The 26,642-nt window shown below is 41.7% G+C and overlaps 1 protein-coding gene across 1 annotated transcript in view; it reads left to right on the top strand.

Annotated features, from left to right (window-relative positions):
* Window positions 1–1,719: 1,719 nt before the first annotated feature.
* LOC138648630 (acetylcholine receptor subunit alpha-type acr-5-like) overlaps window positions 1,720–26,642 on the top strand; it is a 30,762-nt gene continuing 5,839 nt past the window's right edge. Inside the window, exons 1-4 of the mRNA XM_069738417.1 lie at window positions 1,720–1,796; window positions 8,820–8,965; window positions 11,395–11,439; window positions 14,829–14,938. Coding sequence (XP_069594518.1) covers window positions 1,751–1,796; window positions 8,820–8,965; window positions 11,395–11,439; window positions 14,829–14,938 — 347 coding nt within the window. The 5' untranslated portion in view covers window positions 1,720–1,750. The remainder of the gene's footprint in view (window positions 1,797–8,819; window positions 8,966–11,394; window positions 11,440–14,828; window positions 14,939–26,642) is intronic.

Consider the following 26,642-nt stretch of genomic DNA (forward strand, 5'->3'; position numbering starts at 1 on the left):
AGCCGTGGGATGCTCCTAACACTCCCTAGGCACCTCGTCACAGCCTGAGAACTAACTACCCCTAAAGATAGAAACAGGAAAACTATCTTGCCTCAGAGAAAATCCCCAAAGGATAGATAGCCCCCCACAAGTAATGACTGTGAGTGGAGAGGGAAAAGACATACACAGAATGAAACCAGGATGAGCACAGGAGGCCAGTCTAGTTAGATAGATAGGACAGGATGGAATACTGTGCGGTCAGTATAAAACACTACAAAAAATCCACACAGAGTTTACAAAAATCTCCACAGCTGACTAAAGGTGTGGAGGGTAAATCTGCTTCCCAGAGCTTCCAGCAACACTGAATTAATTCATACTGACAAGCTGAATAAACATAGAAAGCACAGAACGGATAAGTCCACAACCTGTGGACAGAAAAGAGCAAGCAAGGACTTAGCTTTGCTGAACTGGTCAGGATAACAGGGAAATCCAAAGAGATGTGAATCCAACCAGGAACCATTGACAAGTGGCACAAGCTAAAGGAAAGAGCCAGGCTAAATAGCCGAGCAGAATAGACAATCAGTGGAAGCAGCTGCTGACAGCTAAATCCAAGGAGCAGCCACTCCACTTAAAACCACCGGAGGGAGCCCAAGAGCGGAATTCACAACACTTCTCACGGCCAAGCCGTGCGTCAGAGTGGTCAAGAAGTCCAAGGTCAGAAGCCAGGAGGGCACGTCATAAACAGAAGGAAGAGACAAAGGCTTATTCAGGTAATGGTCCAAGGTCAGAGAACCAGAAGGATAATGGATCAGAGGTGAAAGGGTTAAACAGGCGGATGGTCAGATCGAAGTAAAATGTCAGGCAACAGATCAAGCAAACAGAACGCAAGGCTCAGAAGAGCACTAAGCACAAACCTCACAAGTTGAATGTACGTCTGGCAGTGTTCTCGGGAACTCAGCTCATTTAAGAAGCATGGCAATTAACTGGAATAGTGAACACATGAGACAGCCGACGCCTCACAGTCTCAGATTGGATAGTCGAGCTGTCACTCAAAACACTGACAGCTCAGCACGCCCCTGTACCAGATTGGACAGCCGAGCTGCCAGTAACTGCTTGCCAGACACGCTGAGGGGTGGATCCGTAACACAAACTTTATTAAAGAGTAAAATATGTAACCTTGCAATTCACACACTGTCCACTGGGGGCTTTTTGAAGACTCAGACCCTGTAAGAGCTTTCAGCAAGCTCATTATCAGCAGAGGCAGGATTACAATGACAGGTAACACATCTATATATTCGATAACAAAAGATCCACCAATCACAATAGGCAATGTCACAGCTGACCCAGCCCTTCCCTTCACAATGGCCTTTGCACACGCTTATTAGATGCTTCAATACAAAAATATAGGGGCAGAGTCTGTTCATTGTGGCTAATGTACATGTGTTGCTTCCTGAAATACCAGCAAGTTGAGTCAAAAATGGCTCAGTGGCCGTTGTGAGAACTGCACGATTTCTATTTTTTCATTTTTATTATAGATTGTGTTATAGAAAAAATAAAGTTTGACGATAAGAAAAATAAATAAATAAAAACATATTTAGTGAAAACCCAATTTGAAAAATTAGTGACTTTCTGATGATGATTACTTCAACTCTATTTCGAACAAGTTTATCAACTTTTTACAACCTGGAGAAGAATAACAAGAATATTAACTCCTCCCTGTAGAATGAAGTGTCTTAGTGAGAGCCGAAAATGTATTTCCTTTTTTCTCAATATGTCTGCTCACAGCCTGACCCTCCTGCTGACTTTCACCTTGTTTGGTAGGTTTCTCTTCGTTTATCACATACAGTTATTTAAGTTGGGTAAAGTTTGCACAAATACAAATGCTTTATATAATTTTATTAAGATCCCTGATGTTAGAACAGGGTCAGTAGTGTCTTGATTGTAGCTGTTGACTTTCTACTCTGGACAGTTGCTTTCTTTTTCTTCTTTTTTTTTGTGCATTTTTGTATTATTGGCTGTGAAGGTATAAAAAATGGGCTCTATGGTTTAGCATGAAAACACCACAATTAAAGAGCATGTGAAGATCATATGTCCTGTTTAAAAAAGATCTTTAAAAAACTTGTGTAATAAGATTTTACTGGAAGAAATTGTCTGTACCTTTGTATAGGCAACTACTGTATAAAGTAAACTTTGAGAAGATTTATCAATAGTGCATAGAATGTATGTATTTTTTTATATCATTGATTATGTTGTGGATCGCTATATTTTTTGGTCTCTTTTCCTTTACTACGCCAACATTTGAAGAGGAGATAGAAGAAAAAACAAGAGTATTAAAACTTTTAATATCACATCATAAGTAGAGTTGAGCACATTTTTCAAAATTCAGTTCCGATTACGATCGGCGGCGAATATAGTATTTACAATATTCGCCGAATGTCATTGGAGTCAATGGGAGTAGAAATAACCGAATATGTTCGAAATCGATCGTCAAACATAAATTTGGCACGAATAGGGTACCAATATGACACAAATATTGCAAACTTAGATTCTGCGACAGATTCCGAACATATTGGCTCAAATCTAATCATAAAGAATCACTTGATTACTTCTACTTTTAGAAGATCTAACTTTTCTGTCCAATATCATGAAAGTGCATTACAAATACGGTAGCTCTGTGATTAATTATCTCATTAATTTTTTTGGTTTGAGAGTTTTGAAGTGTAGTAAACATTTAAAATAAACATAACACTTATTTTTTTACCATATGTTCTGATGTTTTTGCACCAAAGTCTTAAAAAATTCCCATGTCGTTTCATGAATTTTGGCCAAAATAGAAAATTATTATTTTTTTGTACCTTTTTTAGAATGAAAAGTCACGTTGCACTAAAATGTTGCAAAACATAGAGATCTATTCACATACTTCATGTTCACACCCAGAAAATCTCTTACCACCTTATAGCTGACTTTTAAAAAATGATAGTGAACAAAACTTTCCCAATATAGGCCCAGAGATGAGCAAACTTGTTCGGAAAACAATTGCCAATCTTCAGTACGGCAAGAACATAGCACATTCGGATTCGTGTTCGGATCCCTGAGCATTTTTTGGGGCAGCGGCCAGGAGACATGTGGCTGCAGTATATACATTGCAGGAGACATGGCGAAGTGGTATATATATCACAGGAGACATGGATCTGCGGTATATACATCACAGGAGGTATGAGGCTGCAATATATAAATCACAGGAAACATGGAGCGGTGGTTTAGAGATCACATAGGAGACAACGAGACTGCCAAGTACATCACATAGGAGATATTGAGACTGCCAAATACATTACATAATAAACACTGAAACTGCGGCATACATCACATAGTAGACACTGAGGCTGTTTTAAATACAGTTGTATGAAAAGTGTTTGCCATCTTCCTGATTTCCTACTCTTTTGCATTTTTGTCACAACTGTTTCAGATCACTATACAAATTTAAATATTAGACTTATTGGACAAAGATAACACAAGTAAGCACAACATGCAAATTTTAAATGAAAGTATTTTTTATTAAGGGAAAAAGAAATTAAAACCTACAAGGCTGTGTGTGAAAAAGTGATTGCCCACCCCCCCAAACATAAATTAACTGTGTTTTAACAGATCTTTGGAAAGATTAATTCAAATTACCTAGTCATATGCAGGCCTGATAACTGCCACACCTGTTCTCAATCATGAAATAAATTAAATAGGACCTGCCTGAAAAAGTGAAGTAGACCAAAAAGATCCTCAAAAGCTAGACATCATGCTGCGATTCAAAGAAATTCTGGAACAAATGATAAGCAAAGTAATTGAAATCTATCAGTCTGGAAAAGGTTATAAAGCCATTTCTAAAGCTCTGGGACACAGTGAGAGTTATTATCCACAAATGGCGAAAACATGAAGCAGTGGTGAATCTTACCAGGAGTGGACGGCTGAACAAAATTACCCCAAGAGCACGGCAACGCCTTATCCAAGAGGTGACAACAGACTTCACAATAACATCCAAAGAACTGCAGACCTCACTTGCCTCTATTAATGTCAGTGTTTATAACTCCACCATAAGAAAGAGACTGCATGGCTGAGTTTCAAGACAAAAACCACTGCTGAGCAATAAGAACATAAAGGTTCATCTTAGTTCTGCCAGAAAATATCTTGATGATCCCCAAGACTTTTGGGGGAACACTCTATGAACTGACGAGACAAAAGTTGAACTTTTTGGAAGGTGTATGTCTCATTACATCTGGAGTAGAAGTAACACAGCATTTCAGAAAAGGAACATCATACCAACAGTAAAATATGGTGTGGAGGTAGTGTGATTGTCCAAGGATGTTTTGCTGCTTCAGGACCTGGAAGACTTGCTGTGGTAAATGGAACCTAAATTGTGCTAACAAAAAATCCTGAAGGAGAATATCCGGCCATCTGTTCATGACCTCCAGCTGAAAAACACTTGGGTTATGCAGAAGGACAATGATCCAAAACAGAACAGCAAGTCCACCTCTGAATGTCCACCTCTAATCAAATTCCTAACCTTAAACTGATTATGATGCAGTGGCATTACCTTAGAAAGGCGATTCATGCACGGAAACCCTCCAATGTGGTTGAATTCCGACAATTCTGCAAAGATGTGTGGGTCACAATTCCTCCAGAGCGTTATAATAGACTCATTGCCAGTTATTGCCAATGCTTGATTGCAGTTGCTGCTAAGTATGGCCCAATTAGTTATTAGGTTTCAGGCAGAGGTGTCAAACTGCATTCCTCAAGGGCCGCAAACAGTTCATGTTTTCAGGATTTCCTTGTATTGCACAGGTGATAATTTAATCACCTGCACAGAATGATTCCAGCACCTTGTGCAATACAAGGAAATCCTGAAAACATGACCTGTTTGCGGCCCTTGAGGAATGCAGTTTGACACCTCTGGTTTAGGGGGCAATCACTTTTTAAAACAGGGCCCTGTAGGTTTTGATTTTTTTTCCCTTAATAATAAAGACCTTCATTTAACAACTGCATTTTGTGATTACTTGTGTTATCTTTGTCTAATATTTAAATTTGTTTGGTGATCTAAAACATTTAAGTGAGCCAAACATGCAAAAAAATAGGAAATCGGGAAGGGGCAAACACTTTTTCACACAACTGTACATCTCTTGAGACAGTGCTGCGGTATAGACATCACCAGATATATGGGGCTCCGGTATATACATCACAAGAAACATTTGCCTGCTGTATGTACATCACAAGAGATGCTGATGTCTTCTTCTGTGAAATGGATGCACATTACACACTAACTTCGCACACAAAGTACTTCCTGGGGCTGGCACTGGAAAGCGTCATGACACAATCTTTAATTGCACGTGCAGCAGTGTTCAGTTGTAAGAAGAAATTAAAGAGCCGGTAGGCATCAAAATGCAACAAGCACTGCACTCCCTGATTATCTGCACTCCCTGGTTATCTGCCCAGGGGGACTGAGAAAAGGGGCTGGAGAAAAGATAATCAAGAGCCATCAATGGGCCGTGGGCCTAAGGTTCCCCACACCTGAGGTTAAATTGTGAAGGCCAGGGTTCCCCACGGATCTGCCAAACAGAGTGGTTTGTTAAAAGTCTGTCTTTGGGAGCCTTATTAAGAGCAGATAGGCTTCCACCTCCACTGCTTTGCTAACTGAACATTTTCTGGGTGCAATTTTCTTAGTAAATCTCCACTATAGTGAGTATTTTATTATTGTTAATAAATGTAAGGATATGTTCACTCTCCAGTTTACATCAGTTTAAATTTAATAGCCTTTGGCCTTTAACCCTTTCCTGACCAGAGAACTATTAGTATGTAGTATGTCAGGCGCAGTTGTACAGCATTAGTGGTGTTATACAGCGAGCCCCTGCCTTTAACTAAATCAATCAGACTTAGCTGAACCACTTAAATGCTGCTGTCAATCTGTAACAATGGCATTTAATTAGCACAATTCTGATGGAGCATCCCTTACGGTTGCCATCGCTCATCCTTTTGCAAGGTCTTATAACTGCCATCTTGGTGTAATGCACGCACTACTAAGCCATAGGTCACACACCATGTGATGTGCGGATGTTACCACTTCGCTATGGCAGGGACAAAAAATAAAAGAAAATAAAGTTTGTGATGACAAGGTGCACTTAATTAACCTCTGCTTGCTAGTAGTGTGGTGTTATGTGGTGCTCTCCAAATAGTCCAGAAAACAGGGAGGCCAGAGAGGCTTGTGAAAATTTTTACTTGTTGCATGAATACACAGATATATCCATATAAACGATGATTTAACAGAGATTCAATTCCAATACGGCAATCACAGTTACTTTCCAGTATAGAAATGCAGATATACAGTGGGGCAAAAAAGTATTTAGTCAGTCAGCAATAGTGCAAGTTCCACCACTTAAAAAGATGAGAGGCGTCTGTAATTTACATCATAGGTAGACCTCAACTATGGGAGACAAACTGAGAGAAAAAAATCCAGAAAATCACATTGTCTGTTTTTTTATCATTTTATTTGCATATTATGGTGGAAAATAAGTATTTGGTCAGAAACAAACAATCAAGATTTCTGGCTCTCACAGACCTGTAACTTCTTCTTTAAGAGTCTCCTCTTTCCTCCACTCATTACCTGTAGTAATGGCACCTGTTTAAACTTGTTATGAGTATAAAAAGACACCTGTGCACACCCTCAAACAGTCTGACTCCAAACTCCACTATGGTGAAGACCAAAGAGCTGTTAAAGGACACCAGAAACAAAATTGTAGCCCTGCACCAGGCTGGGAAGACTGAATCTGCAATAGCCAACCAGCTTGGAGTGAAGAAATCAACAGTGGGAGCAATAATTAGAAAATGGAAGACATACAAGACCACTAATAATCTCCCTCGATCTGGGGCTCCACGCAAAATCCCACCCCGTGGGGTCAGAATGATCACAAGAACGGTGAGCAAAAATCCCAGAACCACGCGGAGGGACCTAGTGAATGAACTGCAGAGAGATGGGACCAATGTAACAAGGCCTACCATAAGTAACACACTACGCCACCATGGACTCAGATCCTGCAGTGCCAGACGTGTCCCACTGCTTAAGCCAGTACATGTCCGGGCCCGTCTGAAGTTTGCTAGAGAGCATTTGGATGATCCAGAGGAGTTTTGGGAGAATGTCCTATGGTCTGATGAAACCAAACTGGAACTGTTTGGTAGAAACACAACTTGTCGTGTTTGAAGGAAAAAGAATACTGAGTTGCATCCATCAAACACCATACCTACTGTAAAGCATGGTGGTGGAAACATCATGCTTTGGGGCTGTTTCTCTGCAAAGGGGCCAGGACGACTGATCCGGGTACATGAAAGAATGAATGGGGCCATGTATCGTGAGATTTTGAGTGCAAACCTCCTTCCATCAGCAAGGGCATTGAAGATGAAACGTGGCTGGGTCTTTCAACATGACAATGATCCAAAGCACACCGCCAGGGCAACGAAGGAGTGGCTTCGTAAGAATCATTTCAAGGTCCTGGAGTGGCCTAGCCAGTCTCCAGATCTCAACCCTATAGAAAACCTTTGGAGGGAGTTGAAAGTCCGTGTTGCCAAGCGAAAAGCCAAAAACATCACTCCTCTAGAGGAGATCTGCATGGAGGAATGGGCCAACATACCAACAACAGTGTGTGGCAACCTTGTGAAGACTTACAAAAAACGTTTGACCTCTGTCATTGCCAACAAATGATATATTACAAAGTATTGAGATGAAATTTTGTTTCTGACCAAATACTTATTTTCCACCATAATATGCAAATAAAATGATAAAAAAACAGACAATGTGATTTTCTGGATTTTTTTTTTCTCAGTTTGTCTCCCATAGTTGAGGTCTACCTATGATGTAAATTACAGACGCCTCTCATCTTTTTAAGTGGTGGAACTTGCACTATTGCTGACTGACTAAATACTTTTTTGCCCCACTGTATAAAGGGTTCAGTGTTTTCCTGAACTCCAACTTCTGCTTAGTTACACAGTTATCTGAAGCTGGGGCTGTGGTTTCTCATATGTAGGAGCTTTGGCTGCATCCTTTATTTATTTACTTATTTCACAATAAAAATAAAAATAAAACTAAACAAACTTGGTATAACCACAAAAGTTTGATCAATCAACATATAAAACATTTTAATGTGCAGGGTAAATAACATAAAATAACATAAAGAAAAAAAATTTGAGAATTGTTGTTATTTGGTCACCATCACCGTACGTCCATTCAAATATGCAATAAAAACATTGAAAACATCATTTGTTCCCAATTTTATATGAATAAATCATGGAAGTCGATGGGTGTGTAAAAAAATCATCGAATTACATCCAAGTGCGTTCCGATTTTAATGTACTGTCAGCAAGGAGGAAGTGGTAAAATAGGCTGTGTGTTTTTCTCGTAAGTGTAAAATACTAACATCTGAATGAGCCCTTATTCTAAATGTTGAGTCCTGTCCTCCATTAAATGGAATGTAATGCTTATTTTTTCCTGCGGGAGTGCTGCAGATAAATTAAACACTTACAACATTACCATGTTCCGTACAGATAAGAAGCGATCACTGGTAGTCCAAATGTGAATAATCATGGTGCTTTCTGATGTGCCATCTACCTAATAGCACATACTACATGGAAAAATTGTTCCTTGTACACACAGATTTTTTCATGATTCATGGGGAAAAAAAGCAGTGAAAATTCAGAATAAAATTTGCACCGTTTTGTCATATAGCATAAAACTGGCTGCCTGGCACATCGAATTCACCCTTTATGCATTTTCTATTGTTATATTAAAATTTGCTTTCTCTGTTTCCTAGGAGTAAATTACTGCCAGAAGCCTTGCAGTTTTGACAATCTGATTAAGAATCTGTCCTTCCCAAATCCAAACGTCCGGCCAGTGAAAAACTGGACAACTGTAACAGAAGTATCTATTGGAATGTCCCTGTACTCTGTCGTTCAACTGGTAAATTCATGTTTGCAAATTTCGTTCTGAAATAGGTAACCATTTTGCAGGAGAAAAGTGTTTTTCATTTTTGCTTGTTAACCTCTTACCCTACATTCCCACGATGAGCTTTTGGTAAGTATTTGATGTTGCAGATTTTCAGCTCCATTTCAGCATCCATTAGGTAAAATAGACTACTTGTTGTTTTTCGTTGTGTTTTATGTGGATTTTTTAACATGCGTTTTTATCGCGGTTTGGTCTCTTTTTGGGGCATCGTGCTTTAAATAAAGCTGCTTTGTTTTTGATACTTCCTGTTTCTTTGTTTTGAAAAAACTTTATTAATATACTTAGGTGTAAATTAGACACATTCTGTGTGCGTTTCGGAGCAGAAACTCTCCAAATCCTCATCAAAAACTCAAAACTTCCAGAAAACTTGGAGTTTCCACTCAGAAACATGAAACATTTTTTGAAGTTTTGTCAGAGCAGAAACCGAGCAGAACTTTCAAGTTTTTAAAGACTTTTGAGTTTTAGAAGAAGATTTGGAGAGTTTGTGCTCCAAGAACTCCTCCAAAAACTCCATACCAAATTTCCGCCCCAAAAACTCAGCAAAAAGAATTCCCTATTGGTATCTGCCCAGAATAACTTTTTGATGCACATTTTGCCTGGTACTCGCCAGAGAAAGCAGTACAAATGCCAAAAAGACTCAACATATGCTCAACATGTTCTATCTTTTGTAATTTTTCTTAAACATTTCAGGCTTCAAAATCTGTTAAGATTTGATCGGTCCATTCTTATGGTGGTGGCTTCTGCTCAGAAGCAACCACTATGTTATATATGTAATTTTAAAAAAACAGGCTATCGGTGAAACTGCCACTAAAGACATCCCTTTGTAGGACCATCTTTAGCTGCAATTACTGATGCTTTTGGGGTCTGTCTCTACCAACGTTGCACATCTAGATGCTGAAATTTCTACCCATTCTTGCTTGCAAACTCGCTCAAGCTCAGTGAAATTGGACGGAGGCATCTGTGAACAGCAATTTTCAAGTCTAGCCACAGATTTTCAATGGGATTTAGGTTTTAGCTTTGACTGGTCCATTCACACACACATGAATATGCTTTGATCTAAACCATTCCATTGTAGCTCTGGCAGAATGTTTAGAGACGTTGTCTTGCTGGAAGGTGAACCTACATCCTAGTCTCAAGTCTTCTGCAGCCTCCAACAGGTTTTCCTCCAGAATTCCCCTGTATATACAGGTGCTTCTCACAAAATTAGAATATCATCAAAAAGTTAATTTATTTCAGTTCTTCAATGCAAAAAGTGAAACTCATGTATTATATAGAATCATTACAAACAGAGTGATCTATGTCAAGTGTTTAGTTCTGTTAATATTGATGATTATGGCTTACAGCCATTGAAAATCCAAAAGTCATTATCTCAATAAATTAGGATAACTGACAAAAAACACCTGCAAAGGCTTCCTAAGCGTTTAAAAAGGTCCCTTAGTCTGTTTCAGTAGCTCCACAATCATGGGGAAAACTACTGACTGAATAAATGTCCACAAGGCAGTCATTGACTCACTCCACAAGGAGGGTAAGACACAAAAGGACATTGCTAAAGAAGCCGGCTGTTCACAGAGTGCTGTATCCAAGCATATAAATGGAAAGTTGAGTGGAAGGAAAAGGTGTGGTAGAAAAATATGCGCCATCAACCGGGATAACCGGAGCCTTGAAAGGATTGTTAAGGAAAGACCATTCAAACATTTGGGGAAGATTCACAAATTTCGCCCTTGACGAAGGCTGACGCCGAAACGAGTGTCGGGGTGGGCGCATCCAAGGGCCACGCTGCACGTTTTCAGATATTTATGGAGCATTAATCAATATGGCGATCAGTAATATATCATCATGACCTGAGTATACAGTGATTACAGGACTATTAATTCATTGCACCAGCAATTTATATATTTATATGTCTATATCCTGATTTCTCACTCTATTTTTATATACCTTATTATTTAATGCCATCCCCTTATATCACTCCATTTCAGCAGCATTATCAATTTTTTACCATTTTTTTTTGCAGTTCTTACATCTTATATTTGCTTTTTTTTGCACAGAGGCACTATTTCACTTCATTGCATATATAAAACATTTTTTTGCAAGGTTCAGTTTCTTCCTCATCTTGCTGTTGCCTGCTATTTATTCTTTGATCCATCAATCGATATTTTTTTAACATTCAATTTATTTACCATGTTTTATTTATTGTGCATATTCACTTTGCCCCTTGTGACGTATCCCATTTTCTTCTGGTGTGCCCCACTTTTACCACACTAATTAATCCTATAATAAAGTTTATTATTCACTTTAATTGCTGGACTTTTGTTCTCGGTTCTTTCTTCATTTGTTATATTTAGAATATGAACAAGCATAATAAATATTGTTTTTGCTTTCAGGAAACAAATACACAAACTTTATCTACGTTGGTTTGGTTCAGCATGGTAAGATGTAAGATTTTTAAATATAAGATATATACATTTATATGTGACATTAAAGGAATATCCTAATGTTGCAAAATTACTCACTTATCCGTTGGAAAGGCGATAATTGTTAGATCAGTTCCACAGCACCCCCATCAATCAACAAAGCAGGATGATACCATAAGTTTGTTGGAAAAAAAATAAATTGGTGCTTGAAAGTATGTTAATTCTTCAGAATTTTCCCTATTTCTCCATAAATTTGAAATAAAACTACATTAGATTGTCACACAAGTCCTAAAAGTAGGCAAAGAACCAAATAAAATTATTAAAAAGTATTACACTTTGTCACATTTTTATTCAGGAAAATGATCCAATATCAAATGTCTGTGTTTGGCAAAACTGTATGAACTGATAAGTTTAGCAGATAATTTAAGATTAAATTAGAGTTTGGTTCTTTCAATCAATGGGATGGCAAACAGGTGTGAGTGGGCGACCTGTTTTATTTAAAGAACAGGGTTTCTATCAAAGTCTGATTGTTACATATGCAAGTGGCGCATGTGGTTCGTGGACCCACTGTGCCGCAGGTGCGGGCTTACCTAGGAAGAGGCATAGCTAAGTGGCATCCAGGTGTTCACTGGAGCTCCTGATGGTGGAGTCTGACTTGAGCAGCAGGTAGCCGCCAGGTAACACTCCTAGGCAGTCCCCGTTACTGCCATCCCCAGTGGTCCGGTATGCAGACTCATATGGGACTAGGGCTCCATTTTGACTAATAGGTTCTGGATCCTCTGCAAAACGGTTACTGCCATGAACACGAACTATGGCTCCGTTCAGACTACTAAGTTCAGGATCCACTACAGAATGATTACTGACATGGAATCTTAGACAGGACTAATTCGGAGACTGTTAGGACAGTCTGGATACACGGAATACTCGGATGGGCACATGTTCAGACACACGGGTCTCGGATAATGATTCAGGGTCTGGCCGCACATGGACCAGAGGATGAGGTTTAGGAACTGCACTAGGACCAAGGACTTCAGGTTCAAGACTGGCGCACAAGGACCAGGGACATCGGGTTTAGGACTGGCTGCACAAGGACTAGGGCCTACAAGTTAAGGACGCTAGCCACACCTGGAGTAAGGGACCTCATAACTCATTAGTAGATTAGACACTACCTAATGATTCATGGGTTGCTTGGCATCTCCCTATTGGGGAGGATGCCTTTTAAAACAGATGCCTTCCAGCGATTGTCTGGTAGCCATGCGCATTGGCCCTTTACAAACGGGGCAGTTCGCCGTCGAGAGCCAGGAGGCAGGGGACCACGTCTTGTGGCCAGGGCAGTGAGTATCACAGTGTCCCTGCATGGAGGGTGAAAAGGAACCATACAGGGGCACCGGCAATAGTGTTATGCTTCACGGTATATGTTTGTGGAAGTGTATCATGGCACTAACAAAGGATATTTCTAAGGGTCTCAGAAGGAGAGTTATTGATGATGAACAGGCTAAAAAAAAGTTATGAAATCATCCCTAAAGACATTGGACTCCACAATCCACAGTCATACAGGTTGTGTACTACTGGAGGAAATTCAAGACCATTATAATTATCTCTAGGATCTGCCATCCAACAATGATCATTCCAAGTTCAAGATGTATAAATGTTTGCAAGTTCACAAAGGAAACCAAGGTAACTTCAAAGCAACTAAAGGTCTCTCTATCACCATGGTAACCTCAAAGCAACTAAAGGTCTCTCTTTATCTCTCGCTAATCTTAATGGAAGACACAGAACCACAATGATATGCATGGCAGGACAGAGCTGATAAAGCCACTTCTGCCTAAAAGAACATTGCTACCTGTATGACGTTTGCTAACGGTCATCAGAATAAGCCAGAAGGCTTTTTCTGGACTGATGAGATGAAAATAGAACTTTTTGGTTTCAATGATAATGATATATATTTCAAAAAAGTAAAACTGCATTACAGCATAAAAACCTCATATCATTTGTGAAACAGGTTTGAGCCTATCTTCTGCACCTGGGCCTGGATGGCTCCCATTGATGGAACAATAAATTGCACATTTTATCAGTAAATTATTCTTTTTTTCTAGAATTTGTGTGGGTATCTGATGTAGTTTTAGGTCAAATTTATGGAGAAATATGGAATTTTTAGAAGGGCTCACAAACCCATATGTTATAACTAGAGTTGAGCGAATTTTTCAAAATTTGGTTCGGAATACGATTGGCGGCGAATATTGTTTTTGCAATATTCACCGAACAGAATGGGAGTAGAAATTACCGAATATGTTCGGAACTAATTATCAAACATAAATTTGTCATAAATAGGGTACCAATAAGGAGCGAATATGGCAAATTCAGATTTGGCAACCAATTCTGAACATATTCGCTCAACTCTAGTTACAACTTGTTTGACCAGACAACCCCTTTAAATACCGATTGCAATAGCAACCAAAATGCTCCATCATAATTCACCATCCTAGCTTGAAACTTTCTCCCCATTTTTACATATATATTTTTTATATATCTTTTGTGACTATGCACTGCCTATGATGTATGAGAAAAAAACCCAATAACAAACAAAACAAACATAGCAACACACACACACACACAAAAGTATCAATAAAAAGAAAGTGGGTCATAAATATTAAATAACATTTAACCCTGCTGTTCTGTTGGTCAAAAATGACCGACTTTGAACTTCAATATTCTTTAAAATATTCAAGATGCGGCTCTGAAAGCCGTGGCCGACCGACCCATCCTCATTTAAGTCAATCAACCACAAGTTTCAGAACCGCATCTTGAACACCCCAAAAAATACCAAAGTTCAAAATAGGTCTCCCCAGACCGAACAGAACAGCAGGGTTTTTAATATAGTTTATTTGATGTATCAGTTCACATATGTTATATGGCAAAAAATGCATTTAAAAGTGCAAACAGCATAAAAGTAAATTTAAGACCTGCCAAAAGCATCATGTGTTGGGCTCAAAATTACCCCTTATCTTATCATATAAGAAGGCAAATTTTCTAGTACAAAAGATACAGCATATCACATACTGTGTAAATGTGCCAAATACAAAGAAAATCTGTGCAATATTTAAATGTCCAAGATAATATATGAACCAGAGTATACCAATACACATAACAATAAATGAATAAATATATAAATAATCCTAATATTAACAAAGTGAATAATACTACAAAAAAGCCAAGGAGTGCTGTCAAAGAAGAAAGAAAACCCCTCGTGGATTGTCACAAGGATAGTCACATATTGTCCTAAGAAAGCCACATTTGTATTATTTATGTTATGTCCCTTCATATTAATCAAAGTAAAACATGGACCCTATGAATCTAAAAAGAGGAAATGTGTAGTGTAATCTACAACTAATTTTGCTTTGTAGACATGGAAAGATGAATTCATAGGATGGGATCCAAAACAATTTTGTTCCCTTGAGAAACTGTTTACATCTAAGGGGACATTTTGGAAGCCAGATCTGTATGTTTATGAAAGGTAGGTATAAAATGTGCAATGCTTAAATCAATATGAGATAACTAGAAATAGGCCCGATGCTATTGCATCGGGAGTGCGGTGAAATGAACATCTGGGTATCCTTAGTGGTGCTAACAGGAGCAGTGGACATGTGTCACACCATTTGCGCTTTCCAACATACCTGTTCAATATCATCCTTCCGCATTTGTGTATTGTATTTGTTGCATCATTTGACTTCTTTCACAGGAGCACTCAGCCAATGAGCGGTGCCGCGCGGCTTTGGCGGGTGATTTGAATCCCGCGCCTCTCAAAGCGGCGCGGCAACGCTCTTTGGCTGAGATAGATAGAAGGAATGAGATAGATAGATAGATAGATAGAAGGAATGAGATAGTAGATAGATAGATAAATAAATATAGACAGATAGAAAGAATGAGATAGATATATCTATGGATAGATGTAGATATATGGATAGTTAGATAGATATATGGATAAATATATCCACGTATCTATAGATATAGCTATCTATAGATAGCTATATCTATAGATAGATACATAGATGTATCTATAGATAGATAGACATATCTATCTATATATCTATCTATCTACAGTATAGATAGAGATATATCTAAAGATACATAGATATATCTATAGATAGATAGATATAGTTATAGAAATATCCATAGATATATCTATAGATATATCCATAGATATATAATAGCAAGGCCAATGATTATTAATGAACAATATGTTTAATTATTGAAAAAAAAACGGGAAAAAAATGGCGTGGGATCCCGCACAATTTTCTGTGCCAGAGGGGGAAAGCCGATGGCCGGGGGCCAATATCTGTAGCCTGGGAATGGGGTAATACCCATGGCCCCTTCCCAGGCTATGAATATAAGCCCGCAGCTGTCTGCGTAGCCTTTACTGGCTATTAAAATAGGAGGACCCCCCAAAAAATGACGTAGGGTCCCCCTATATTTTATAGCCAGAAAGGCTACGCAGACAGCTGCTGGCTGATATTCATAGCCTAGGAAGGGGCCATGAATATTGGCCCCCTTGGCTACAAATACCAGCCCACAGCTGCCCCAGAAATGGCGCATCTTTAAGATAATAATAATAATTTTTATTTATATAGCGCCAACATATTCCGCAGCGCTTTACAAATTATAGAGGGGACTTGTACAGACAATAGACATTACAGCATAACAGAAATACAGTTCAAAACAGATACCAGGAGGAATGAGAGCCCTGCTCACAAGCTTACAAACTATGAGGAAAAGGGGAGACACGAGAGGTGGATGATAACAATTGCTTTAGTTATTCGGACCGGCCATAGTGTAAGGCTCGGGTGTTCATGTAAAGCTGCATGAACCAGTTAACTGCCTAAGTATGTAGCAGTACAGACACAGAGGGCTATTAACTGCATAAAGTGAATGAGAACATGATGCGAGGAACCTGATTGTTTTTTTTTTTTATAAATAGGCCACACAGGGATCGTTAGTTTAATGCATTGAGGCGGTAGGCCAGTCTGAACAAATGAGTTTTTAGGGTACGCTTAAAACTGTGGGGATTGGGGATTAATCGTATTAACCTAGGTAGTGCATTCCAAAGAATCGGCACAGCACGTGTAAAGTCTTGGAGACGGGAGTGGGAGGTTCTGATTATTGAGGATGCTAACCTGAGGTCATTAGCGGAGCGGAGGGCACGGGTAGGGTGGTAGACTGATACCAGGGAGGAGATGTAGGGTGGTGCTGAGCCATGGAGTGCTTTGTGGATGAGGGTAGTAGTTTTGTACTGGATTCTGGAGTGGATGGGTAGCCAGTGTAATGACTGGCACAAGGTAGAGGCATCGGTGCGCCAATTCTGTCACTTAGCCCTTCTCTTCCCACTCCCGTGTAGGGATGGGATATGGAGTAATAAGGGGTTAATGTCACCTTTGTATTGTAAGGTGACATTAAGCCCAGTTAATCCTATTGTAGTGAAAGAGTTAAAAAAGACACAGCCAGAAAAAAGTATTTTAATATTCTTAATTTCACCATACATACAACGCCTAATTCCTGCGACGCCCTCGATCACCTGCAGAAAATAAAAATAATAAACCAACTGTATACTCCCTGTCTGACGCAGTCCAATTAATACCGAGTGTCCCACAACGATCTCCCCTATAGAGCTGTCACATCAGGAAATGTGACAGCTCTATATACCTTCAGTGACACACTGACAGGAGACAATGGCTTCTGCAGTGCATCACTGAAGAGGTTACCTGAGTTCATTGCTCTCACTTTATGGCAACGATGCGTGGGAATTTTCTCATGCAACAGTGCCGCAAGTGAGAGTATGAACTATACTCACAGCGGCGGAGGGATACAGTGCAGAAGAATACCTTTCTGTCATTGTATCTGTTATGTTTGCTAATGACAGGTGTTATGAAGGCAATCCAGAAACACAGTGTGCTTAGCGATCAGAGCGCACACAGTGATCTGACAAATACCCAAAAATACAAGAACGAGCTCTGAGACGTGGAAACTCTGTAGACTGCACACCTGATCCTATCCTAAACACAACTAAAAGCGGCTGTGGATTGCGCCTAACAACTACCTAGGCAACTCGGCACAGCCTAAGAAACTAGCTAGCCTGAAGATAGAAAAATAGGCCTGACTTGCCCCAGAGAAATTCCCCAAAGGAAAAGGCAGCCCCCCACATATAATGACTGTGAGTAAGATGAAAAGACAAAACGTAGGGATGAAATAGATTCAGCAAAGTGGGGCCCGATATTCTAGGACAGAGCGAGGATAGTAAAGCGAACTTTGCAGTCTACAAAAAACCCTAAAGCAAAACTACGCAAAGGGGGCAAAAAAAACCCACCGTGCCGAACTAACGGCACGGCGGTACACCCTTTGCGTCTCAGAGCTTCCAGCAAAACAAAAGACAAGCTGGACAGAAAAAAAGCAACAAAAAAGCAAAAAGCACTTAGCTATACAGAGCAGCAGGTCACAGGAACAATCAGGAGAAGCTCAGACCCAACACTGAAACATTGACAAGGAGCAAGGATAGCAGCATCAGGCGGAGTTAAGTAATGAAGCAGTTAACGAGCTCACCAGAACACCTGAGGGAGGAAGCTCAGAAGCTGCAGTACCACTTGTGACCACAGGAGTGAATTCAGCCACAGAATTCACAACAGTACCCCCCCCTTGAGGAGGGGTCACCGAACCCTCACCAGAGCCCCCAGGCCGACCAGGATGAGCCGCATGAAAGGCACGAACAAGATCGGAAGCATGAACATCAGAGGCAAAAACCCAGGAATTATCTTCCTGAGCATAACCCTTCCATTTAACCAGATACTGGAGTTTCCGTCTAGAAACACGAGAATCCAAAATCTTCTCCACAATATACTCCAATTCCCCCTCCACCAAAACCGGGGCAGGAGGCTCAACAGATGGAACCATAGGTGCCACGTATCTCCGCAACAACGACCTATGGAATACATTATGTATGGAAAAGGAGTCTGGGAGGGTCAAACGAAAAGACACAGGATTGAGAACCTCAGAAATCCTATACGGACCAATAAAACGAGGTTTAAATTTAGGAGAGGAAACCTTCATAGGAATATGACGAGAAGATAACCAAACCAGATCCCCAACACGAAGTCGGGGACCCACACGGCGTCTGCGATTAGCGAAAAGTTGAGCTTTTTCCTGGGACAAGATCAAATTGTCCACTACCTGAGTCCAGATCTGCTGCAACCTATCCACCACAGAATCCACACCAGGACAGTCCGAAGACTCAACCTGTCCTGAAGAGAAACGAGGATGGAACCCAGAATTGCAAAAAAAAGGAGAAACCAAGGTAGCCGAGCTGGCCCGATTATTAAGGGCGAACTCAGCCAACGGCAAAAAGGACACCCAATCATCCTGGTCTGCAGAAACAAAACATCTCAGATATGTTTCCAAGGTCTGATTGGTTCGTTCGGTCTGGCCATTAGTCTGAGGATGGAAAGCCGAGGAAAAGGATAGGTCAATGCCCATCCTACCACAAAAGGCTCGCCAAAACCTTGAAACAAACTGGGAACCTCTGTCAGAAACAATATTCTCAGGAATGCCATGCAACCGAACCACATGCTGAAAGAACAAAGGTACCAAATCAGAGGAGGAAGGCAATTTAGCCAAGGGCACCAGATGGATCATTTTAGAAAAGCGATCACAGACCACCCAAATGACTGACATCTTTTGAGAAACGGGAAGGTCAGAAATGAAATCCATCGAAATATGTGTCCAAGGCCTCTTTGGGACCGGCAAGGGCAAAAGCAACCCACTGGCACGAGAACAGCAGGGCTTAGCCCTAGCACAAATCCCACAGGACTGCACAAAAGTACGTACATCCCGTGACAGAGATGGCCACCAGAAGGATCTAGCCACTAACTCTCTGGTACCAAAGATTCCAGGATGACCAGCCAACACCGAACAATGAAGTTCAGAGATAAGTTTATTAGTCCACCTATCAGGGACGAACAGTTTCTCTGCTGGACAACGATCAGGTTTATTCGCCTGAAATTTTTGCAGCACCCGCCGCAAATCAGGGGAGATGGCAGACACAATGACTCCTTCCTTGAGGATACCCGCTGGCTCAGATAAACCCGGAGAGTCGGCCACAAAACTCCTAGACAGAGCATCCGCCTTCACATTTTTAGAGCCCGGAAGGTACGAAATCACAAAGTCGAAGCGGGCAAAAAATAACGACCAACGGGCCTGTCTAGGATTCAAGCGCTTGGCAGACTCGAGATAAGTCAAGTTCTTATGATCAGTCAATACCACCACGCGATGCTTAGCTCCTTCAAGCCAATGACGCCACTCCTCGAATGCCCACTTCATGGCCAGCAACTCTCGATTGCCCACATCATAATTACGCTCAGCGGGCGAAAACTTCCTGGAAAAGAAAGCACATGGTTTCATCACTGAGCAATCAGAACCTCTCTGTGACAAAACCGCCCCTGCTCCAATCTCAGAAGCATCAACCTCGACCTGGAACGGAAGAGAAACATCTGGCTGACACAACACAGGGGCAGAACAAAAACGACGCTTCAACTCCTGAAAAGCTTCCACAGCAGCAGAAGACCAATTAACCAAATCAGCACCCTTCTTGGTCAAATCGGTCAATGGTTTGGCAATGCTAGAAAAATTACAGATGAAGCGACGATAAAAATTAGCAAAGCCCAGGAACTTTTGCAGACTTTTCAGAGATGTCGGCTGAATCCAATCCTGGATGGCTTGGACCTTAACTGGATCCATCTCGATAGTAGAAGGGGTAAAGATGAACCCCAAAAATGAAACTTTCTGCACACCGTAGAGACACTTTGATCCCTTCACAAACAAAGAGTTAGCACGCAGGACCTGAAAAACCATTCTGACCTGCTTCACATGAGACTCCCAATCATCTGAGAAGATCAAAATGTCATCCAAGTAAACAATCAGGAATTTATCCAGATACTCACGGAAGATGTCATGCATAAAAGACTGAAACACAGATGGAGCATTGGCAAGTCCGAACGGCATCACTAGATACTCAAAATGACCCTCGGGCGTATTGAATGCAGTTTTCCATTCATCTCCTTGCCTGATTCTCACCAGATTATACGCACCACGAAGATCTATCTTAGTGAACCAACTAGCCCCCTTAATCCGAGCAAACAAGTCAGATAACAATGGCAAGGGATACTGAAATTTAACAGTGATCTTATTAAGAAGGCGGTAATCAATACACGGTCTCAGCGAACCATCCTTCTTGGCTACAAAGAAGAACCCTGCTCCCAGTGGTGATGACGATGGGCGAATATGTCCCTTCTCCAGGGATTCCTTCACATAACTGCGCATAGCGGCGTGTTCGGGCACGGATAAATTAAATAATCGACCTTTAGGGAATTTACTACCAGGAATCAAATTGATAGCACAATCACAATCCCTATGCGGAGGTAGAGCATCGGACTTGGGCTCTTCAAATACATCCTGATAATCAGACAAGAACTCTGGGACCTCAGAAGGGGTGGATGACGAAATCGACAAAAATGGAACATCACCATGTACCCCCTGACAACCCCAGCTGGATACTGACATGGAATTCCAATCCAATACTGGATTATGGGTTTGTAGCCATGGCAACCCCAACACGACCACATCATGCAGATTATGCAACACCAGAAAGCGAATAACTTCCTGATGTGCAGGAGCCATGCACATGGTCAGCTGGGCCCAGTATTGAGGTTTATTCTTGGCCAAAGGTGTAGCATCAATTCCTCTTAATGGAATAGGACACCGCAAAGGCTCCAAGAAAAACCCACAACGTTTAGCATAATCCAAATCCATCAGATTCAGGGCAGCGCCCGAATCCACAAACGCCATGACAGAAAACGACGACAAAGAGCATATCAAGGTAATGGACAGAAGGAATTTGGACTGTACAGTACCAATGACGGCAGACCTAGCGGACCGCTTAGTGCGCTTAGGACAATCAGAAATAGCATGAGTGGAATCACCACAGTAGAAACACAGACCATTCAGACGTCTGTATTCCTGCCGTTCAACTCTAGTCATAGTCCTATCGCACTGCATAGGCTCAGGTTTAACCTCAGGCAGTACCGCCAAATGGTGCACAGATTTACGCTCGCGCAAGCGTCGACCGATCTGAATGGCCAAAGACAAAGACTCATTCAAACCAGCAGGCATAGGAAATCCCACCATGACATCCTTAAGAGCCTCAGAGAGACCCTTTCTGAACAAAGCTGCCAGCGCAGATTCATTCCACTGAGTGAGTACTGACCATTTCCTAAATTTCTGACAATATACTTCTATATCATCCTGACCCTGGCACAAAGCCAGCAAATTTTTCTCAGCCTGATCCACTGAATTAGGCTCATCGTACAGCAATCCGAGCGCCAGGAAAAACGCATCGACACTACTCAATGCAGGGTCTCCTGGCGCAAGAGAAAATGCCCAGTCTTGAGGGTCGCCGCGCAAAAAAGAAATAATAATCAAAACCTGTTGAATAGGATTACCAGAAGAATGAGGTTTCAAGGCCAGAAATAGCTTACAATTATTTTTGAAACTTAGAAACTTAGTTCTATCTCCAAAAAACAAATCAGGAATAGGAATTCTTGGTTCTAACATAGATTTCTGATCAATAGTATCTTGAATTTTTTGTACATTTATAACGAGATTATCCATTGAAGAGCACAGACCCTGAATATCCATGTCCACACCTGTGTCCAGAATCACCCAAATGTCTAGGGGAAAAAAAAAAAAAAATGATGTCAGAACTTTTTCTTTCCCTCTATTGAGAATCATTAGTTATGGCTCCTTGTACTGTTATGTTTGCTAATGACAGGTGTTATGAAGGCAATCCAGAAACACAGTGTGCTTAGCGATCAGAGCGCACACAGTGATCTGACAAATACCCAAAAATACAAGAACGAGCTCTGAGACGTGGAAACTCTGTAGACTGCACACCTGATCCTATCCTAAACACAACTAAAAGCGGCTGTGGATTGCGCCTAACAACTACCTAGGCAACTCGGCACAGCCTAAGAAACTAGCTAGCCTGAAGATAGAAAAATAGGCCTGACTTGCCCCAGAGAAATTCCCCAAAGGAAAAGGGAGCCCCCCACATATAATGACTGTGAGTAAGATGAAAAGACAAAACATAGGGATGAAATAGATTCAGCAAAGTGGGGCCCGATATTCTAGGACAGAGCGAGGACAGTAAAGCGAACTTTGCAGTCTACAAAAAACCCTAAAGCAAAACCACGCAAAGGGGGCAAAAAAAACCCACCGTGCCGAACTAACGGCACGGCGGTACACCCTTTGCGTCTCAGAGCTTCCAGCAAAACAAAAGACAAGCTGGACAGAAAAAAAAGCAACAAAAAAGCAAAAAGCACTTAGCTATACAGAGCAGCAGGTCACAGGAACAATCAGGAGAAGCTCAGATCCAACACTGAAACATTGACAAGCAGCAAGGATAACAGCATCAGGCGGAGTTAAGTAATGAAGCAGTTAACGAGCTCACCAGAACACCTGAGGGAGGAAGCTCAGAAGCTGCAGTACCACTTGTGACCACAGGAGTGAATTCAGTCACAGAATTCACAACAGGAACCATTTACAAGTGGCACTGGCTGAAGATAGAGCCAGACGTAAATAGCCGAGCAGAAGAGACGATAAGTGGAGGCAGCTGATGACAGCTAACTCCAAGGAGCAGCCATACCACTAGAAACCACAAGAGGGAGCCCAAGAGCAGAACTCACTAAAGTGCCACTTACAACCACCGGAGGGAGCCCAAGAGCGGAATTCACAACAAGCTGCACCTGCCCTTCCTGATTCTTAAAGAGACAGTGTGCGCATTCCTAATGTGTCCCCAGCCAACAGTGTGCGCATTCCTAATGTGTCCCCAGCCAATTGCTCAGAGGCACCTGGTACTTAAGGAATCTCCACCAATGGGAAGATGCCTGAGCAAGATTCGCTTTCAGTCTGTGTGCAATTATTGAGTTGCCAGGTCCTGTCTCTGATTTTTCCCCCCTGTTTCTGCCACCCTAGGGGTCGTATACCCAAGCCTGAATCCTGATTCTCTCCATGTCTGAATTAGGACCCATACCTATTTGTATCCATGCCTGGATCTCTCCCTACCCTGTCTGTCCCTATTCCTACTCCTTAATCCTGCAGTATCTGAATCAGCACCTATCTCTATTTTGTTGTCTCTGTACAACATCAGTGATCTTTCTGTACACTTGCTACTTCATTGTAAGTACCTGGTGTGAATCTGGTTCCCAGCTGTGAGTTTTGCCTGGCTGGTTATCAAAAAATTGGGGGAGTCCACGCAGGTTTCTTAATTATTATTTATTTACAGCTCAGGAGCAGCTGATGAATACGCCCATCCACAGCTCCTGCTCTCACTGTTATTAGCAGCTGCAGGTGTCGGATGATGGGATCAGTAGTTCCATCAAATGTCAACTGTGACCGGAGGTAAACTTTACACCTCCGATCACAGCTGAGCGCTCACGCTATCTATTGACAGCGTGGGAACCATGGCTCTCTGACCAGTGGGGATGATTTCATCACTTATCAGAAGCTGTGTTTGCCCCGCTGCCAAGCACGTGACAGAGCGACTAACACCCAGTGTTCGGTACGGATGCCGAACTTTACTGTTCGAGTTCACCCATCTCTATCCTTGGCTACTGCACCTGACCCTGCAAGAGCCAAGGATGAAACATCCTTCTGAGCATGCAGCTCCATATCTCGCGGGTCATCAAAAATGGCTACTCGTATCAGTGCTGACACGCATGTCATAGGTTCGCCATCACGTGTCTAGTGTGAACTGTATCCTGTCTGACCAGAAGCATTATTATCCTCCAGGCAGCCTACAGTACATCCCATAGCCTGGAAGATCAAAGGTATTATTTTTACTTAACAAGGCATCATCAAAGAGGCATAGAGTATGACTAATTTCACCTGTATACAACCTGTATACCTATAGTCATAGCTCAAAAAGCTTAAAAGGATGACAGATTCTCTTTAGTTCCTTGTTATTTGTAACATTCACTGCAGCAGTCCAATCTTAAAATAATAGTTTCAGCAAAATGAACAGCAAATATAGAAGACACAGACACAATGAATAGAGTGTAATCATTTTATTCTTACCTACTATAAAATTTAGTTTAATGTAATCATCCAGTGCCATTTGTAGGATATACTGCATAAAAAGATGTGAACCAGAGGAAGGCAAAACAACCCTATGTGTGGGGAAAAATTCCTTCCAGACCCCAAGTACTGGCGATCGGCTAATCCCTGGTTCACTGCAGTGTCAGGTCCGGATAGGCCCTGTCACACCTTTACATGGATTATTTTATACCCTCTAATACAAATATTTCTATCTTTAAATATAGACTATTAAGGATTTATTTTTATTGTATTTTATCACATGGCCATATTCATGGAAAAATAAAAAAGTTATGTCTCTGGGAAGGAAGGGAGAGAAAAACGAAAATGCAAAACCGAAAAAAACCTCCGGGGTTAAGGGGTTAATGTATACGCTGGGACATATAAGCTACACAGATTCCTCTGATGGATGATGAACGCTGGCATCTGTCACCATGGGAATCCATTGCAAAAAATAGTATACAATTAAGATATTTCATTTTTTTAAGTTTATTAATAGTAATTTTATTGGTTATAAATGACATTTGTAGAAACATGTGCACTTTACAAAACTTATGTATAATTTTTCACACCCCCAATAAATAGGAAAAGATGGAGAAAGATATCAAAAGAAAATGAATGCATTAAAAAAAAATTAGGAATGGAGGCAAATTAGATGACTTTAATAGAAATATTATACACCAGTCAGACGCATTCTTTTAGTATAAAAACAAATAATGTATACCTTAACAAATGTCTATATGTGATGTGAATATTGTCTTACTGGTCCCAAAGAAATGTAAAAAATGAGGGGTATACCTGCTGTAAAAGTAATGGGTCAGACAGCAGAGGAGTCATTTGTAGATAAATACTATTACAAACATGCAGTGGCGTAGGAAGGGGAGTGCGGGGGGGGCGGTCCGCCCCGGGCGGCACAATGCAGGGGGCGGCCGGCGCTGCAGGAGAAGAAAAAAAAAAAAAAAAAAGACGCCCCTTTAAATCTTCGGGCGGCGCCGTCCGCCGCCACGACCAGGGCCAGCTCCCCCCACCACCGGACCCCGCCCCCCGCTCTATACTCGCCTCTCCTGGTTCCTGCGGCGCCGGCAGCTGCAGCGTCCTCTGACTCTGCGACATCTCAGAGCAGAGGGCGCGATGACGTCACTACTGTGCGCGCCGCTCTGCCTCTCTATCCTGAGCGTCGCAGAGCCGGAGAGACAATGACTGCACCGGACCTGCGCTAGGAACGGGAGAGGTGAGGATTTTACTTTTTTTTTTTTTTCTTTATGTCTGACTGTCTGGGGCTGGGGCAATGCTGGACACACTGGGGCAATACTGGAGACCATGGGGCAGATTGCTGGACACACTGGGGCAATACATGAGACCATGGGGCAGATTGCTGGACACACTGGGGCAATACATGAGACCATGGGGCAGATTGCTGGACACACTGGGGCAATACAGGAGACTATGGGGCAGATTGCTGGACACACTGGGGCAATACTGGAGACCATGGGGCAGATTGCTGGACACACTGGGGCAATACAGGAGACCATGTGGCAGAATGCTGGACACACTGGGGCAATACAGGAGACCATGGGGCAGATTGCTGGACACACTGGGGCAATACATGAGACCATGGGGCAGATTGCTGGACACACTGGGGCAATACAGGAGACCATGGGGCAGATTGCTGGACACACTGGGGCAATACAGGAGACCATGGGGCAGATTGCTGGACACACTGGGGCAATACAGGAGACCATGTGGCAGATTGCTGGACACACTGGGGCAATACTGGAGACCATGGGGCAGATTGCTGGACACACTGGGGCAATACAGGAGACCATGTGGCAGAATGCTGGACACACTGGGGCAATACAGGAGACCATGGGGCAGATTGCTGGACACACTGGGGCAATACAGGAGACCATGGGGCAGATTGCTGGACACACTGGGGCAATACTGGAGACCATGGGGCAGAATGCTGGACACACTGGGGCAATACAGGAGACCATGTGGCAGAATGCTGGACACACTGGGGCAATACAGGA

Source organism: Ranitomeya imitator, chromosome 9, assembly GCF_032444005.1.
Source record: "Ranitomeya imitator isolate aRanImi1 chromosome 9, aRanImi1.pri, whole genome shotgun sequence".
Lineage (NCBI taxonomy): Eukaryota > Metazoa > Chordata > Amphibia > Anura > Dendrobatidae > Ranitomeya > Ranitomeya imitator.